The sequence below is a fragment of the Lynx rufus genome, unplaced genomic scaffold (assembly GCF_022079265.1).
Source record: "Lynx rufus isolate CCGP_SWC_20201006 ecotype Redwood Valley unplaced genomic scaffold, mLynRuf1.p SCAF_14, whole genome shotgun sequence".
NCBI classification, from domain to species: Eukaryota; Metazoa; Chordata; class Mammalia; order Carnivora; family Felidae; genus Lynx; species Lynx rufus.
The window spans coordinates 43,253,070-43,269,960 of NW_025814828.1; the positions used below are offsets into that span (position 1 = coordinate 43,253,070).

The following is a 16,891-nucleotide window of genomic DNA, read 5'->3' on the forward strand; positions in this document are numbered from 1 at the left end:
TGCTAGGTGGAGTGTTGAAGTTCTTGTAGATGTCCTTTCAGCCTTGCAAACATAGAACATATCCCTGTAAAAACTGAAATACGTTTTTTAAAATTTGGACTATTTTCGGGTCCTGTGATATGTACCAACAGCCTTGCCTCATTTCTTTGAGTGTTTCTTTCTTTAGGCCACTTTCTTTAGGCACAATAAGTGTGCCCTCCTGCAGCTGCGCTACTACTAAAGCAGTATTTCCGGGTCTGTGCACGAGGTTTCTCTCTATCCTCTTTCCCCTTGTGTTTTTGTTAGTGTTTAACTCATTCACTTAATCGGTTACTGTTAAGCCCCCCAGGTAAATTTCTAATGGCATATTGGTTAGGGGTTGAAACAAACATTATTCTCAAATTGGAATTTCTTTTCTTGTTTTTTAAGGGGTTGCCTAGTTTTAAGCGTCATGTGAGTTTTAGAAAAAAAAACCCAACCAACTGTACAGTAGTTTCCATAAAGGGAAATGAAATAAATGCATTCATTTATTATGCCTCCTCATCCAAGCAATGTGCTTCTAAAGACCCATTGTTAAGTTTTTAGACCTAAGTGTAACCTATGGGGAGAGGTGTTTAAACATTGACTTTTTTCTGACTGGTTTTCTGGGTATTTTCCCCAGACTCAAGCAGCGCAAATTACCCTTTGGGGGCTTTTAAAAAATTATTCAAATTGAGATCTAATTGTACTTTAACTTGAATCATTTTCCTATCAGAGTATTAAATTGTTTTATATGTAACTTAGAGCACAGGATGCCTTCAAAACTTACTCAAGTTAAGTTCTATCTTTATCTTTTTTTTTTTTTTTTTTTTTTTTTTTTTTGGTATGGAGGCAAAACTCTAGACTTACTTAAGTACCTCAATATGACATGTTGCATCCTTGTTCAATTTCACTCTTCCTTCCTTGGCAGAGAATTTACACACCAGAAGCTTAACTCTTAATACACTGGTTTTGAAAAGCCTTTTTGGGGGCGCCTGGGTGGCTCAGTCGGTTAAGTGGCCGACTTCGGCTCAGGTCATGATCTCGCGGTCCGTGAGTTTGAGCCCCACATCGGGCTCTGTGCTGACAGCTCAGAGCCTGGAGCCTGTTTCAGATTCTGTGTCTCCCTCTCTCTCTGACCCTCCCCTGTTCACGCTCTGTCTCTCCCTGTCTCAAAAATAAATAAATGTTTAAAAAATAAATAAATAAAAATAAAAAAAGAAAGAGTGCAAACAATTTAATCCCTCTCATTGATGAAACCTAAAATAGCTTTAATATCATTGTTATTATTATATGCTAAAATATTTTATTTATCCTATTATAAAAATTATGATGGATATTTAAAAAATCCTGGCCTATGTTTGTGCCAAATGCCCATTAAGTGGTCTTTCTATACTGAACGTTTTAAAAACCAACGAATAGAACACTGTATGTTAACTACACTGTAATTAAAATAATAAAAAAAAAACAGGGGCACCTGGGTGGCTCAGTCGGTTGAGTATCCGACTTCAGCTCAGGTCATGATCTCACAGTTGTGGGTTCGAGCTCCATGTCGGCCTCTGTGCTGACAGCTCAGGGCCTGGAGCCTGCTTCAGATTCGGTGTCCTCCCTCCCTTTCTGCCCCTCTGTGGCTCCTGCTCCATCTCTCTCTCTCTCTTTCATAAATAGATAAACATTAAAAAATATTTTTTTAATAAATTAAAAACAAAACAACATTGTTGCAGGAGCCACTGACACTTTTGAAATCAGAAGATGTTCTGATCAGCTCTGTGTCCCAGAAAGATAACTCTGTTGTCACCAAATGTTAACCCTATTATTGTGTTTTTACCATAGGCTGCATTAAAAACTGGTCAGCATTTCTTTACCTTATTTTCACAGTAATATTAATTGAACCTACACCTGGAAGTCTGTATAACAAACATATGCTAGAAATTACAAATTTGGCAGAAAAGGGAATTGTAATTAAATATAATTTTAGTACAAGGACTGCATCATAGCTACCAAACCTAGTTTTCAAGGGAAATAAATTTACATGGAATAATAAAGTCGCTCCCCTAGAAGCTGTGATGTAACATTTGAAAAATACATGAACTTACATCAGTTATTAGCATCGTACCAGTTCTACCATCCAGTCATTGTACATTGAGGAACTATACATTTTTTAAATACCAAAACATATAGTATCTGGAAGTGTAAAATAATCTAGTAAGATAATGTAAATCTTATCAGATAATGTAAGTGAATTCTGCAGGTGCCTTCAGAAACTATATGTAGGATTCTATTTAATAAAGAATGACTTTGAGGGTCGCCTAGATGGCTTAGTCGGTTATGCGTCTGACTCGATTTCAGCTCAGGTCTCTATCTCAGAGTCTTGAGTTCAAGCCCTGCATTGGGCTCTACGCTGGACATGAAGCCTAGTTAAACAAACAAACAAACAAACAAATAAATAAAATAAAGGATGACTTTGAAGGAGGCTTATGAGTTTGGGCATACAATTCTCTTTGAGTAAGATATACACACTTGTCTAAAAGTACAGCTCTATAACATAATTACACTTAAGCCACAAATAGCTTTTGATTTTTAAGCTTTGTAGTTCATTGCCACAACACCATCAGTTGCCACTTCATTTTAATTCTTCTCATTAATGCTAGTTTAGTTCATCAAGGGACTGAGATGTCATGATAATGACAGACGAGACTGAAAGCATACAGATTTCATGAAGTTCCTCACATTTTGTAAGGTTTTGTTGTAATAACATTTCAGGATGCTTTGGGCCCTAAGAATTGATGAGAATGATCACAGCATTTGAAGCCCTCCATTTAGGTCTGATTATTGGAGCACACTGACTGGATTAATGTTTAACAGCGGCTGTCCTGCAGATTCACTAAGGAAGTTGAGAGACGGTGATTTCATTCTTCTTTACTCGACCAGCCTTGTTGCACAGTTAATTAAGACCTGCTGAAGAATAGCCTTAGGAATAGGGCCTGGGAAGGGAAAGCCTTTTAAATAATGCAAATAGAAGAGTGAATTTATTTTCACAGCTGAAATAGCTGGTTTTCCCCAGTTTGGATTAGTGAGATCAGATTTGATGTTGCTGGCTGGGTAGAGAACTAATATAAAGAAACAACTCCTTTTCTGGATCATAATCTGAGTTTTAAGTTACTACGTGCTATTAAAGAGCTGAGCTTGTAGAGTACATTCACATGCAGTTCCATATTTCATAATTTTCTGTAATTATCATATATACATAGAAAGACATATAACACGTGTACAGTTTAAAGAATGATTATAATATGAACACTCAGTTAACCACCGATCAGATAAAGAAAAATTACCAGCATTCCAGGAGCCCCACCTTCACCATGTGCTCTATCCAGATGGTGACCTCTTCTCTCCTCTGGGTAGCTACTGTCTTTACTTTTGTCATTTTCTTGCTTCTCTTTGTAATGTAGCAACTTATATTTGTATCATAACATGCTATAGTTTAGGTTTGCCTGGTTTTGAACTTATATGAATAGAATTATGTTATGTGCTCTCGTGTCTGGCATCTTTCAGTGTTACACGTCTGAGATTTTCTCTGTGTTTTTGCCATCCAGTGAAATTTCTTTAAAAAGCCTTTTCTATATTTGATCCTCTCCCTTTTTTACTTAGGATCCCTCTAAATGCTTTCAGTTATTCCTCCTTTGCCTTCTTGGATTTTCTGCTAAATAAGGTCTAAAGACTCAAAGTTGTCTGGACCCCAGTTTTGCGAACATATCCGACTGACCCAGTTTGATGGCATTCGTTTAGATGAGACTACATCTTTAAGGCTTCTGTGCTCGGTTAAAAATCTTCCTTTCTCCAAGCTGGTCCAAGGGTCTGATCACGTGACGCCACCAGTGACATCACATTCTGACCGCGGGGAACACTGGTGGTTCTTTAGGTGGCGTTTGTTCCTGTGAAAGGCAGAGAACGCAGCAAGTGCCCTTCTAAAGCAGTTCATACCGGGGCTCCTTCTGTAAAAGCTCCTCAACCTAAATGACCAAATGCTGGCTGCCAAAGTTATTTCTTCCTTGAGGCAGAAAAAAAGAAAGCTGTGATTGAAGGTAAGCAGACTTGAGCCCAGCCAAGGACCAAAGTGTGACCCCAGGGAGAAGGGGATCTGGAGAATCACAAGCAGTCTGTTGTTGGCTTCTAATCACTGCCTGCTGTTTCAGAGCTGCCTGACAATTTGTGTTTCTAACAGGAGACTATCTACAAAGGAGGATGATGCAGTGCTCATGTTACCTAGTGATGTAATAGGATTCTTTCTTTCCTGTTAGGAAGCTGTTGCAGATCTTCATTTTGTCTTAATATCCTTAGAGCTGGGGGCCTCATTTGCTATACAGTGTAACATTATATAGCTATTGGATGCTTTTAAAAATCAGTTTCACAAAATCCTTTTTAAATTTCTCCTGAAAGGACAGCCCTTAAACCAGAGCAAATTCATTTGGAGCATTAACCTGCTTTAAAAAGTAAATTTCTGGTTGTTTGGTGTCCTGTGTTCATGTCAGCATTTGTCTGGAGAATTGAAACAGCTTGGTGGTTTTTTTTTCCTTTTTTTTTTTTTTTTTGCCCCTGTCACCATACTTTATTTCCTTTCTGCCCTCATTTCCTAGCTGGCTGTTTCCCTCTAAGCTCTCAAACACACAGCATTAATCTTTATCAGTATGCCACTGTCATGAGAGGAAATGCTGGGCTGGTGATTCAGCAGCCAACCATTTTACAGCCAGGTAGGCTTGAAGATATGGAAAGGACTTTGGTTAGGGGTTTTAAGATTAACTTGTTAACCTCCTCCACTCCAGCCCCACCCCCACCCTCAATATGATTTAGATTCTGCAGAGCTTTTCCTTTTAAATGTGTGTGTTGCCGATAAAAGGTACACTGAATTAGGTATTCGGAAGACTTAACGATTTGTAAATCAGGTACAACTTGGGAGTTAATTCCCACTCACCCTATGAGAGTACTGAAGTTGTCTGTAGGAGTTTAGAGTGAAGATGGGGATGCAGATGTGGGGAAATAGGTGGCAGCTTGGGCCTACTTTGGCCTTCTCTGCAGAGGGATCCATCACCAAACAGTCTGGGTAAAGCTTTGTCCCTGCCAAGGTTGATGCTGCAAATGTGAGCTTTGGCTGGTGGCATTAAATGATAGCATTACTCTGCATTTTTCCTCAGTGTGCATTTGCATAAATTCCTGAATACTGTTCTACTTTTTGTGTTTAATAGTGAAATACTGTTTCACCAGAGGATGGTGGAAATATTTTGAACAAGTTTGTCAAGCAGTACTGAGTAACCTTGTGTGTGTACAACTTCTGAGTTTTAATACTTCTTGCTCATCCCCACTGTTCAGCGAATAAACCTTGATTCCGCTGATATTTATTGAATCTCGGATATGTGTTAGACATGAGAAGGCAATGATGACTTGGATATGGGGCTGCCCTCAAAGAACTTCCAGTCTAGAAAGGAAGACAAAACATTTGCATAAGTAATTATAACAGAAGCACCAACAACAAAGCAGATAAAGGACTGTGGTTGGACAAGTGGATATGTTTCTTCCATTGAAAGATCAGGGACAGACATTTCATCACCAAGCCATGCAATGGTCTTTAAATCTCTACTTGTAAGTCTTAGACTGTTCTGACATACTCAGTAAAAGTTTCTGTAAGCCCATTACATTAGGGATCAAAGTCTACCTGTTGAAGGGAAATATGTACATTCTAGCCAGTTTAACTCTTGAAGAGGCTGGCATGCTTTCTTTGTAACTCCCACTCAGGCAAAAGCTACCTCTTAGAATTGAACTACTGCCTTATAAATGTAAAATGGTTTCTGATGTGCTATGTCTACAAAGATCTTTGACCCTTTTGTCTCCCTTCCGTAACAGAAACTGAAATACCTAAGGGGCTCCAAGCTCCTGCATTTTGTTTCATAAATCCTTTCCCACTAAGCTTCAACTCCTGTCAGTTCTCCCTTTGTGCCGTCATGCTTATCTGTCCCTTTCCATTCATACTGCCTTAAGACACTCATCATTTTGTGCCTAGATCACAGAAACTTTCGAATGTGGTGGATGTTCCCACCAGGTGATTATATTGCTTTATCAGCACAACCTAACTATAATCATCTGATAGTTTAAGGACTCACCTTTTGGTACTCAAAAAGGAGGTATTAAAATGTTTAGTGTCCAGGGGCACCTGGGTGGCTCAGTCGATTAAGTGTCTGACTTGATTTCAGCTCAGGTCTTGATCTCATGCTTCGTGAGATCGAGCCCTGTGTGGCAAGGGTTGGGGGTGCTGTCAGTGCAGAACCTGCTTGGTATTCTCTCTCTCTCTCTCTCTCTCTGCCCCTCTCCTGCTTGCTTGCTCTCTCTTTCTCTCTTGAAATAAATAAACTTTCAAAAAATGTTTAGTGTCTGAGGTACTAATGTCTATTTCCTGTTCAATACAGAGGAAAAGTCATACAATGGTGGAGGAATAGGTTCTTCAAATAGGATGATGGACTTCTTGGAGGAGCCAATCCCTGGTGTGGGGACCTATGATGATTTCAATACAATTGACTGGGTGAGGGAGAAGTCTCGAGACCGGGATAGGCACCGAGAGGTAAGACGAAAGATGGTCCATGTGTAAGTGTTAGAAAACAGCAGGGAAAGAAGTTGAAGATCTGTAATTCTTTATATGTATGCTCTCCTTCAGCCCTGGATGTGGCTGAATCTCAGGTTTCCATTGGCAATGTAGGGTTTTATTTTCTAATTTATTTTTATTTTTAGGGTATCTTGTATATGATTTTAAGAAGAATTTATAATTAATGATGATTTATCTTCCTATAGTAAGTAGTTGAACAGGATCCTTGCAGCCCTGAAATGGGTATAAGTGCCTATGTAAAGAGGTGAAGACAAACTTGGTGGAGGGGACCAAAATAAGTTTCAAAGATCTTCTTCCTCTGCCTCATTTCCCTTTTATGGTTTTCCTTTGAAACAGGGTTTTTAGAACTAAGAAAAGAAAGGGGGCTTCTTTTAAAGGAATAAAAGAAAAAAAATTCAGAGCCTTGGTGTTTACTGAATTATATGGGATAAAGTCCTTGCGATTATGGCTCTCAGACAGCCATAAAAGAAAATGTGTGCATTCAACTCAAACCCCCAAGACCAATCAGATCCAATTTAAGGATATTAATTTAATATGATAGGTAATAGGTGGCATTTATGGCTAAGGCCCAGATTCTTTAGAATTTGGTGAAGTTCCCCACCTTTCTTTTTTCAGAGTACCACTAAAACTTCTTAAAGCAGTCTGCCAGGGTCATTTGCCTTTAACTTGTTGCTATGTATCATTTAAATCAGGGAATCAAAATTTCTAGCTCATGTCAGGGCCACATGGAGAGCTTATGAAAGAGGTAGGGCCTCAGCCCCAGTGATCCTGATTCAGTGGGTGATCTCCTGGTGAGACATTTCTTCAACCTTAGGTGCTATTATTTTTCCTTTTGTATTATTTGTTTTGAGTCCAAATTTAAAATTTGATTTTTACCTTGTCCCTTTCTCTCCTGAGTTCATGATTCCCTTCTCTCAGAGCCAGGCAAGTCTCCTGAGCAGTCAGGTTCAGATTGCTTTTTGTTCTTAAGCCATTCCCAGCTCCTGAGTGATCTTCTCATGACCACTTAAACCCAGGGGTCAGGTTGTCCCAGGTACAGGTTTTGAAAAATTCCTCTGTAATCTTTGGACTTGTGATAATCTCACGGAGTTTTCTATCCTAACTAAAGAAGGGGATCTCTACGAAACACTCTTATGTTTTTCATAAGGTTTCTGATATTTGGGAACACACACATACCTGTCCATCATATCTATTCATCACTCAGACTTTAGAATTTTTGCTGTCTGTAATTCAAAGTTCAGTTTGTCATCAGTTGCATATTCAACATGTTATTTACATTGTGAAAGTCACCCATGATATGACAAGGGCATATTTTCCCACTATATGAAAATGGCTGCATCTGAGACACATTATGCCAACTAATGACAATTCAAAATCAATTAGAATGTATTTATTAAGTGTTCAAAAGGGACTGGTTTCTTTGCATTAACTGCTCATCATCAGAATGGAAACACTGTCACTGAAAAATGTTACCTCATCTACTTTGAGCACTAAAAGTGGAAACTTAAAGTCTCAGGTCAAAATGAATTTTGAAACTGCTTTTAAAAGTTTTATAATAATTTGTGATTGTGATGTCACTATAGATGAAGATGGGGCAGCTAAGTCACAGTTTCAAAGATAAGAAATAGAGGTTCAGAGAAGGGGGAAGCCCAATGACAAAGCTGTCAGAATACTTGGTTTTGAAATAAATGTGGGCACTGAAGGGCTAAATTGACAAGGCTAGGGTCTAAAAGGCAAAACTTTCTGCACCTCTTGATAGTCTCAGCTATTCCCAGCAGGTTTTTGAAAATAAAGCGAAGCATCCCTGATACCATTTAATATCTGTGATCAGTGAGGGGAGCAAGTCCTGGAACTTGCCAGCCCTGAAGCACTGCCCTAGGTAGCAAGCCTCATGTTGTCCTTTCACCACTGAAATAAGTCTGTGTTTGTTGATTCTTTGCAAAACAATCCAGAAACCATCCCTAGAATATCTGATGTCTATGGCAGAAAGAGACCACTGCAATAAGCAAAACAGATTGATGGGATACAAAATTAGCAGCTGAATGGGGGAATCCCTGACTAAGGTACTTGGAGCCATTGCTCCAGTACTGTCCATGAAGGTGGTGGGGTTCAGTAAGACAAGGCTCACTAAGCCTCCCAAGTTCTTGGTGATGTTTGTTCAGCCCGGGATTATTTGAGCAGTAACTCCAAATTGGTCTCTGTTCCTGATGAATAGATTTGTCTTTGTACCTCTTTATTGTGTGTTTTAAGGTGAAAAAGTAAGGGTGTATGTAGAGCGTACCAATTTTTTCTCATTTCTCCCTAGATTACCAATAAAAGCAAAGAGTCAACATGGGCCTTAATTCACAGTGTGAGTGATGCTTTTTCTGGCTGGTTGTTGATGCTACTTATTGGGCTCTTGTCAGGTATGGTAAACTGTGTTTGTTTCCTAAACAAATCTCTTAAAATCATGGTGTGCCCCTCCCCCAAGCCATGAACCAAGTTGAGTGCTGTGCTTTACTGTTTTCCTACATGAAATAAATTGCTGGTAGACCTTTAGGAAGCTTGATGTTCCCATATGTAAAGGGATACTAATACCTGTATCTCTTTCCTTTAGATGAGGTTAAACAAGGAAATGTATTTAAATGAATTTATATGCTATAAAATATTGTATCCGTTTTAAGGTGCTGTTAGCATACCTTTCAGTGATTGTCTTGAGGAAGAGCCCTTCTGTTAGAGACATTTTTTTTATTAAAAAAAATTTTAATGTTTATTTTTGAGACAGAGCTTGAGCAGGGGAGGGGCAGAGAGAGAGGGAGACACAGATCTGAAGCAGGGTCCAGGCTCTGAGCTGTTACCACAGAACCTGACGCAGGGCTCGAACCCATGAACTGTGAGATCATGACCTGAGCCAAAGTTGGATGATTAACCAACTGAGCCACCCAAGTGCCCCAACAATCATTAAAAAACAAAAAAACACATAGTACATGAGGTTTATAAGAGAAGATACAGAAGAGAACTTCCTGAGAGACCTTTGTAGCTCTTTCTTAAACATCTCTCTCATTTGGTGGTGAAGAGCAGTATGAAAGATGTGGCTCATACCCTCAGGAAGTTTACAATCTCAGTCTTTCATGCTGGCTGATGAGTGGGATGGTCCTACCCTTTCCTGTCATCTCCGGCGACTTCCCAAGCCACTCTAAACAATATATGATCTAGGGGCGCCTGGGTGGCGCAGTCGGTTGAGCGTCCAACTTCAGCCAGGTCACAATCTCGCGGTCCGTGAGTTCGAGCCCCGCGTCGGGCTCTGGGCTGATGGCTCAGAGCCTGGAGCCTGTTTCCGATTCTGTGTCTCCCTCTCTCTCTGCCCCTCCCCCGTTCATGCTCTGTCTCTCTCTGTCCCAAAAATAAATAAACGTTGAAAAAAAAAAAACAATATATGATCTAACTAGGAATGGTACACTTGCTATGCTCGTACAGCTTGAAAACAGGCTCCCAAGCAGGCTTCCCTTCCCACGGGAGAAGCAGAAAGCCAAGAACACGTGACAGAGATTCTGAGTTGTATCCTTGTGGCATTAAAAGGTGGGCCTAGGAAGATCTGGAATATTGAGCTGAAAGGGACGTTAAGTGGGAAACCTGGAGGTAGAGGGCATGAAATAGCCATTAGCACAGGCTCTACTTTGCAGCTACCTGAGTTTGGACCAACCCCATGGCTTGCTAGTTTTGTGCCTTTTGGCAAGTTTCCTAACCCCTGGAAGCTCTAGGGGCTAATAAGAGTTCCTATATTACATGTTTGTTCTGAGGACAGAATAGTAGATAAATGAGATCTAGCACAGGTAGCTCTCAGCACAGTGCCCACAATTGCTTTTTTTTTTTTTTGCCCACAGTTTTTAACAGCGCCACTGCTGCTGTTACCTAGAAAAAATTTATGAGCCATGGAGTATAAATAAATCAATGTTATATACATATATAAAGATAATACGTACATATACATATATACATATATGTGTATATATATCATATGATTGCTTCAATGAAGGATGGCTCGTCCATAGCCGGGTTTTCAAAGATTATCTAGGGAAGAGGTCAGCAATGTCTTTTTGTAAAGGGCAAGATGGTAAATATTTTAGGATTTGTGTGCCAAATGGTCTCTGTAGCATGAAAGCAGCCACAGACAATAGGTAAGTGAGCACGGCTGAGACCAGGCAAAACTTTATTTAGAAGCATAGAGACAGATTTGACCCTTGGGCCATAATTTGCCAACCTGTGGTCTAGGGTGTTAAAGCTACTCCTTCTGGCTTGCACAGGAGAGAGAGAATGGTCTGGCCAGTTTTTTAAAATTTTTTAATGTTTATTTTTGAGGGAGAGAGACACAGAGTGTGAGCAGGGGAGGGACAGAGAGAGAGGGAAACATAGAATCTGAAACAGGCTCCAGGGTCTGAGCTGTCAGCAGAGAGCCTGATGCAGGGCTTAAACCCACGAACTGTAGATCATGACCTGAGCCAAAGTTGGACACTCAACCACCTGAGACATCCAGGAGCCCCTGGTCTGGCCAGTTTAGAGTTGGATAATAATAGACCAAGTGGTCTGTAATGCTAAGTACTGCAGAGAGGCTGCAGAGAAGGAAGAGGGCTGAGAAAAGGTTATATAATTTAGCAGTTGGTAGGACATCAATGATCTTGGAAAGCTATCTCATAAATATTACGAGTCAGATTTCAAGGGGAAGCAACCAGTGTAGAAGTTTTGGAGATATTTGGGGGTCATTAGAAGGAGAGAAGGGACAGAAGCTTGAAATGGTAACAAGGACAAAGGAAGGCATTTTATTCTGTAGGGTAGGGGAAACATATTAGGAAAAGGAGGAGAAATAGCAATAGAAGGGAAGATAGGATTGAGGGTACCGCATTAGGTAGAATAAGACATGCACATGTGAGACAACATGGGGAACAAGCCTAACTCTGTAACACATGTTAATTTTTGAATCTGGGCAGTAAGTGCAGTAAGAATTAGAAGAAGGAGAAGGTAGGCATGGCCAAGAGGAGGTATCAAACAGCGTGTTAGATTTGATTAGGTTATTCAAGTATGTAAATAACCTGTGTTAACACTTTTAGCACCTACCCAAACATACATATGACATGGCCTCCAGCCTGCTGGAATGTAGGTATAATGTCCTCAACTTTTTAATGTATTTCTTATCACTAGGTGGCCAGTGAATATTTTTCTTTCCCTTGTACACACAGGGCATTTTGTTTTTAAGTATTGCAGAGCAACAATAGAAGCAGTGTGCCTGAATACAGAAACAGTCTGGGAATTCAGAGGCTGTGAATTTTATGATGTCTTTGCTATTTCCCTAAAGCATGATTCTAGACCATTTAATTTCTTTATGCCAGAGTTTCTTCATCTGGACAACAGAAATGATGAGAAAGCCAGAAGTTTCTATAACTATCTTAACCCTACCAGTCTATTAACCATAGCACATAAATCCCCATTCACTATTCATCTTCTCATAATTTTCTTTGATGGATGCATAATAAGTTTTCACTACGAAAACTTCAGAATGTTCACATCCTAGGTTCAGAAGGCTTCAACGTGTCTATAGCTTCATCTAGTTTTCCACGTGCATTGCAGTCTATGCTTTTACCGATTCAGTTCCCTTAGCCTAGAATGCCTTCCTGCCACTGCTCAGATTCCCTCATCCATGGAGCAAAATTGCTAACAAGGCTGAGTTCTTCTCCCCATAGTCTTTTTTTTTTTATATATATATGAAATTTATTGACAAATTGGTTTCCATACAACACCCAGTGCTCATCCCAAAAGGTGCCCTCCTCAATACCCATCACCCACCCTCCCCTCCCTCCCACCCCCCATCAACCCTCAGTTTGTTCTCAGTTTTTAACAGTCTCTTATGCTTTGGCTCTCTCCCACTCTAACCTCTTTTTTTTTTTTTCCTTCCCCTCCCCCATGGCTTCCTGTTAAGTTTCTCAGGATCCACATAAGAGTGAAACCGTATGGTATCTGTCTTTCTCTGTATGGCTTATTTCACTTAGCATCACACTCTCCAGTTCCATCCACGTTGCTACAAAAGGCCATATTTCATTTTTTCTCATTGCCACATAGTATTCCATTATGTATATATACCACAATTTCTTTATCCATTCATCCGTTGATGGACATTTAGGCTCTTTCCATAATTTGGCTATTGTTGAGAGTGCTGCTATGAACATTGGGGTACAAGTGCCCCTATGCATCAGTACTCCTGTATCCCTTGGGTAGATTCCTAGCAGTGCTATTGCTGGGTCATAGGGTAGGTCTATTTTTAATTTTCTGAGGAACCTCCACACTGCTTTCCAGAGCGGCTGCACCAATTTGCATTCCCACCAACAGTGCAAGAGGGTTCCCGTTTCTCCACATCCTCTCCAGCATCTATAGTCTCCTGATTTGTTCATTTTGGCCACTCTGACTGGCGTGAGGTGATACCTGAGTGTGGTTTTGATTTGTATTTCCCTGATAAGGAGCGACGCTGAACATCTTTTCATGTGCCTGTTGGCCATCTGGATGTCTTCTTTAGAGAAGTGTCTATTCATGTTTTCTGCCCATTTCTTCACTGGGTTATTTGTTTTTCGGGTGTGGAGTTTGGTGAGCTCTTTATAGATTTTAGATACTAGCCCTTTGTCCGATATGTAATTTGCAAATATCTTTTCCCATTCCGTTGGTTGCCTTTTAGTTTTGTTGGTTGTTTCCTTTGCTGTGCAGAAGCTTTTTATCTTCATAAGGTCCCAGTAGTTCACTTTTGCTTTTAATTCCCTTGCCTTTGGGGATGTGTCGAGTAAGAGATTGCTACGGCTGAGGTCAGAGAGGTCTTTTCCTGCTTTCTCCTCTAAGGTTTTGATGGTTTCCTGTCTCACATTTAGGTCCTTTATCCATTTTGAGTTTATTTTTGTAAATGGTGTGAGAAAGTGGTCTAGTTTCAACCTTCTGCATGTTGCTGTCCAGTTTTCCCAGCACCATTTGTTAAAGAGACTGTCTTTTTTCCATTGGATGTTCTTTCCTGCTTTGTCAAAGATGAGTTGGCCATACGTTTGTGGGTCTAGTTCTGGGGTTTCTATTCTATTCCATTGGTCTGTGTGTCTGTTTTTGTGCCAATACCATGCTGTCTTGATGATGACCGCTCTGTAGTAGAGGCTAAAGTCTGGGATTGTGATGCCTCCTGCTTTGGTCTTCTTCTTCAAAATTCCTTTGGCTATTCAGGGCCTTTTGTGGTTCCATATGAATTTTAGGATTGCTTGTTCTAGTTTCGAGAAGAATGCTGGTGCAATTTTGATTGGGATTGCATTGAATGTGTAGATAGCTTTGGGTAGTATTGACATTTTGACAATATTTATTTTTCCAATCCATGAGCAGGGAATGTCTTTCCATTTCTTTAAATCTTCTTCAATTACCTTCATAAGCTTTCTATAGTTTTCAGCATACAGATCCTTTACATCTTTGGTTAGATTTATTCCTAGGTATTTTATGCTTCTTGGTGCAATTGTGAATGGGATCATTTTCTTTATTTGTCTTTCTGTTGCTTCATTGTTAGTGTATAAGAATGCAACTGATTTCTGTACATTGATTTTGTGTCCTGCAACTTTGCTGAATTCATGTATCAGTTCTAGCAGACTTTTGGTGGAGTCTATCGGATTTTCCATGTATAATATCATGTCATCTGCAAAAAGCGAAAGCTTGACTTCATCTTTGCCAATTTTGATGCCTTTGATTTCCTTTTGTTGTCTGATTGCTGATGCTAGAACTTCCAGCACTATGTTAAACAACAGCGGTGAGAGTGGGCATCCCTGTCGTGTTCCTGATCTCAGGGAAAAAGCTCTCAGTTTTTCCCCGTTGAGGATGATGTTAGCTGTGGGCTTTTCATAAATGGCTTTTATGATCTTTAAGTATGTTCCTTCTATCCCGACTTTCTCAAGGGTTTTTATTAAGAAAGGGTGCTGGATTTTGTCAAAGGCCTTTTCTGCATCGATTGACAGGATCATATGGTTCTTCTCTTTTTTTTTGTTAATGTGATGTATCACGTTGATTGATTTGCGAATGTTGAACCAGCCCTGCATCCCAGGAATGAATCCCACTTGATCATGGTGAATCATTCTTTTTATATGCTGTTGAATTCGATTTGCTAGTATCTTATTGAGAATTTTTGCATCCATATTCATCAGGGATATTGGCCTGTAGTTCTCTTTTTTTACTGGGTCTCTGTCTGGTTTAGGAATCAAAGTAATACTGGCTGCATAGAATGAGTCTGGAAGTTTTCCTTCCCTTTCTATTTCTTGGAATAGCTTGAGAAGGATAGGTATTATCTCTGCTTTAAATGTCTGGTAGAACTCCCCTGGGAAGCCATCTGGTCCTGGACTCTTATTTGTTGGGAGATTTTTGATAACCGATTCAATTTCTTCGCTGGTTATGGGTCTGTTCAAGCTTTCTCTTTCCTCCTGATTGAGTTTTGGAAGAGTGTGGGTGTTCAGGAATTTGTCCATTTCTTCCAGGTTGTCCAATTTGTTGGCATATAATTTTTCATAGTATTCCCTGATAATTGTTTGTATCTCTGAGGGATTGGTTGTAATCATTCCATTTTCATTCATGATTTTATCTATTTGGGTCATCTCCCTTTTCTTTTTGAGAAGCCTGGCTAGAGGTTTGTCAATTTTGTTTATTTTTTCAAAAAACCAACTCTTGGTTTCGTTGATCTGCTCTACAGTTTTTTTAGATTCTATATTGTTTATTTGTGCTCTGATCTTTATTATTTCTCTTCTTCTGCTGGGTTTAGGCTGTCTTTGCTGTTCTGCTTCTATTTCCTTTAGGTGTGCTGTTAGATTTTGTATTTGGGATTTTTCTTGTTTCTTGAGATAGGCCTGGATTGCAATGTATTTTCCTCTCAGGACTGCCTTCGCTGCATCCCAAAGCGTTTGGATTGTTGTATTTTCATTTTCGTTTGTTTCCATATATTTTTTGATTTCTTCTCTAATTGCCTGGTTGACCCACTCATTCGTTAGTAGGGTGTTCTTTAACCTCCATGCTTTTGGAGGTTTTCCAGACTTTTTCCTGTGGTTGATTTCAAGCTTCATAGCATTGTGGTCTGAAAGTATGCATGGTATAATTTCAATTCTTGTAAACTTATGAAGGGCTGTTTTGTGACCCAGTATATGATCTATCTTGGAGAATGTTCCATGTGCACTCGAGAAGAAAGTATATTCTGTTGCTTTGGGATGCAGAGTTCTAAATATATCTGTCAAGTCCATCTGATCCAATGTCTCATTCAGGGCCCTTGTTTCTTTATTGACCGTGTGTCTAGATGATCTATCCATTTCTGTAAGTGGGGTGTTAAAGTCCCCAGCAATTACCACATTCTTATCAATAAGGTTGCTTCTGTTTATGAGTAATTGTTTTATATATTTGGGGGCTCCGGTATTCGGCGCATAGACATTTATAATTGTTAGCTCTTCCTGATGGATAGACCCTGTAACTATTATATAATGTCCTTCTTCATCTCTTGTTACAGCCTTTAATTTAAAATCTAGTTTGTCTGATATAAGTATGGCTACTCCAGCTTTCTTTTGGCTTCCAGTAGCATGATAAATAGTTCTCCATCCCCTCACTCTGAATCTAAAGGTGTCCTCAGGTCTAAAATGAGTCTCTTGTAGACAGCAAATAGATGGGTCTTGTTTTTTTATCCATTCTGATACCCTATGTCTTTTGGTTGGCGCATTTAATCCATTTACATTCAGTGTTATTATAGAAAGATACGGGTTTAGAGTCATTGTGATGTCTGTATGTTTTATGCTTGTAGTGATGTCTCTGGTACTTTGTCTCACAGGGTCCCCCTTAGGATCTCTTGTAGGGCTGGTTTAGTGGCGACAAATTCCTTCAGTTTTTGTTTGTTTGGGAAGACCTTTATCTCTCCTTCTATTCTAAATGACAGACTTGCTGGGTAAAGGATTCTCGGCTGCATATTTTTTCTGTCTAGCACACTGAAAATCTCGTGCCAATTCTTTCTGGCCTGCCAAGTTTCAAAAGAGAGGTCAGTCACGAGTCTTATAGGTCTCCCTTTATATGTGAGGGCACGTTTACCCCTTGCTGCTTTCAGAATTTTCTCTTTATCCTAGTATTTTGCCAGTTTCACTATGATATGTCGTGCAGAAGATCGATTCAAGTTACGTCTGAAGGGAGTTCTCTGTGCCTCTTGGATTTCAATGCCTTTTTCCTTCCCCAGTTCAGGGAAGT

General features: G+C 39.8%; 1 protein-coding gene across 1 annotated transcript in view; it reads left to right on the forward strand.

The window, feature by feature from the left end:
• Nucleotides 1-16,891, forward strand: part of CLCN5 (chloride voltage-gated channel 5) — a 192,374-nt gene that overhangs the window by 157,314 nt on the left and 18,169 nt on the right. The window contains exons 4-5 of the mRNA XM_047076249.1: nucleotides 6,456-6,607; nucleotides 8,955-9,054. Of these exons, the coding sequence (XP_046932205.1) occupies nucleotides 6,456-6,607; nucleotides 8,955-9,054 (252 nt within the window). The remainder of the gene's footprint in view (nucleotides 1-6,455; nucleotides 6,608-8,954; nucleotides 9,055-16,891) is intronic.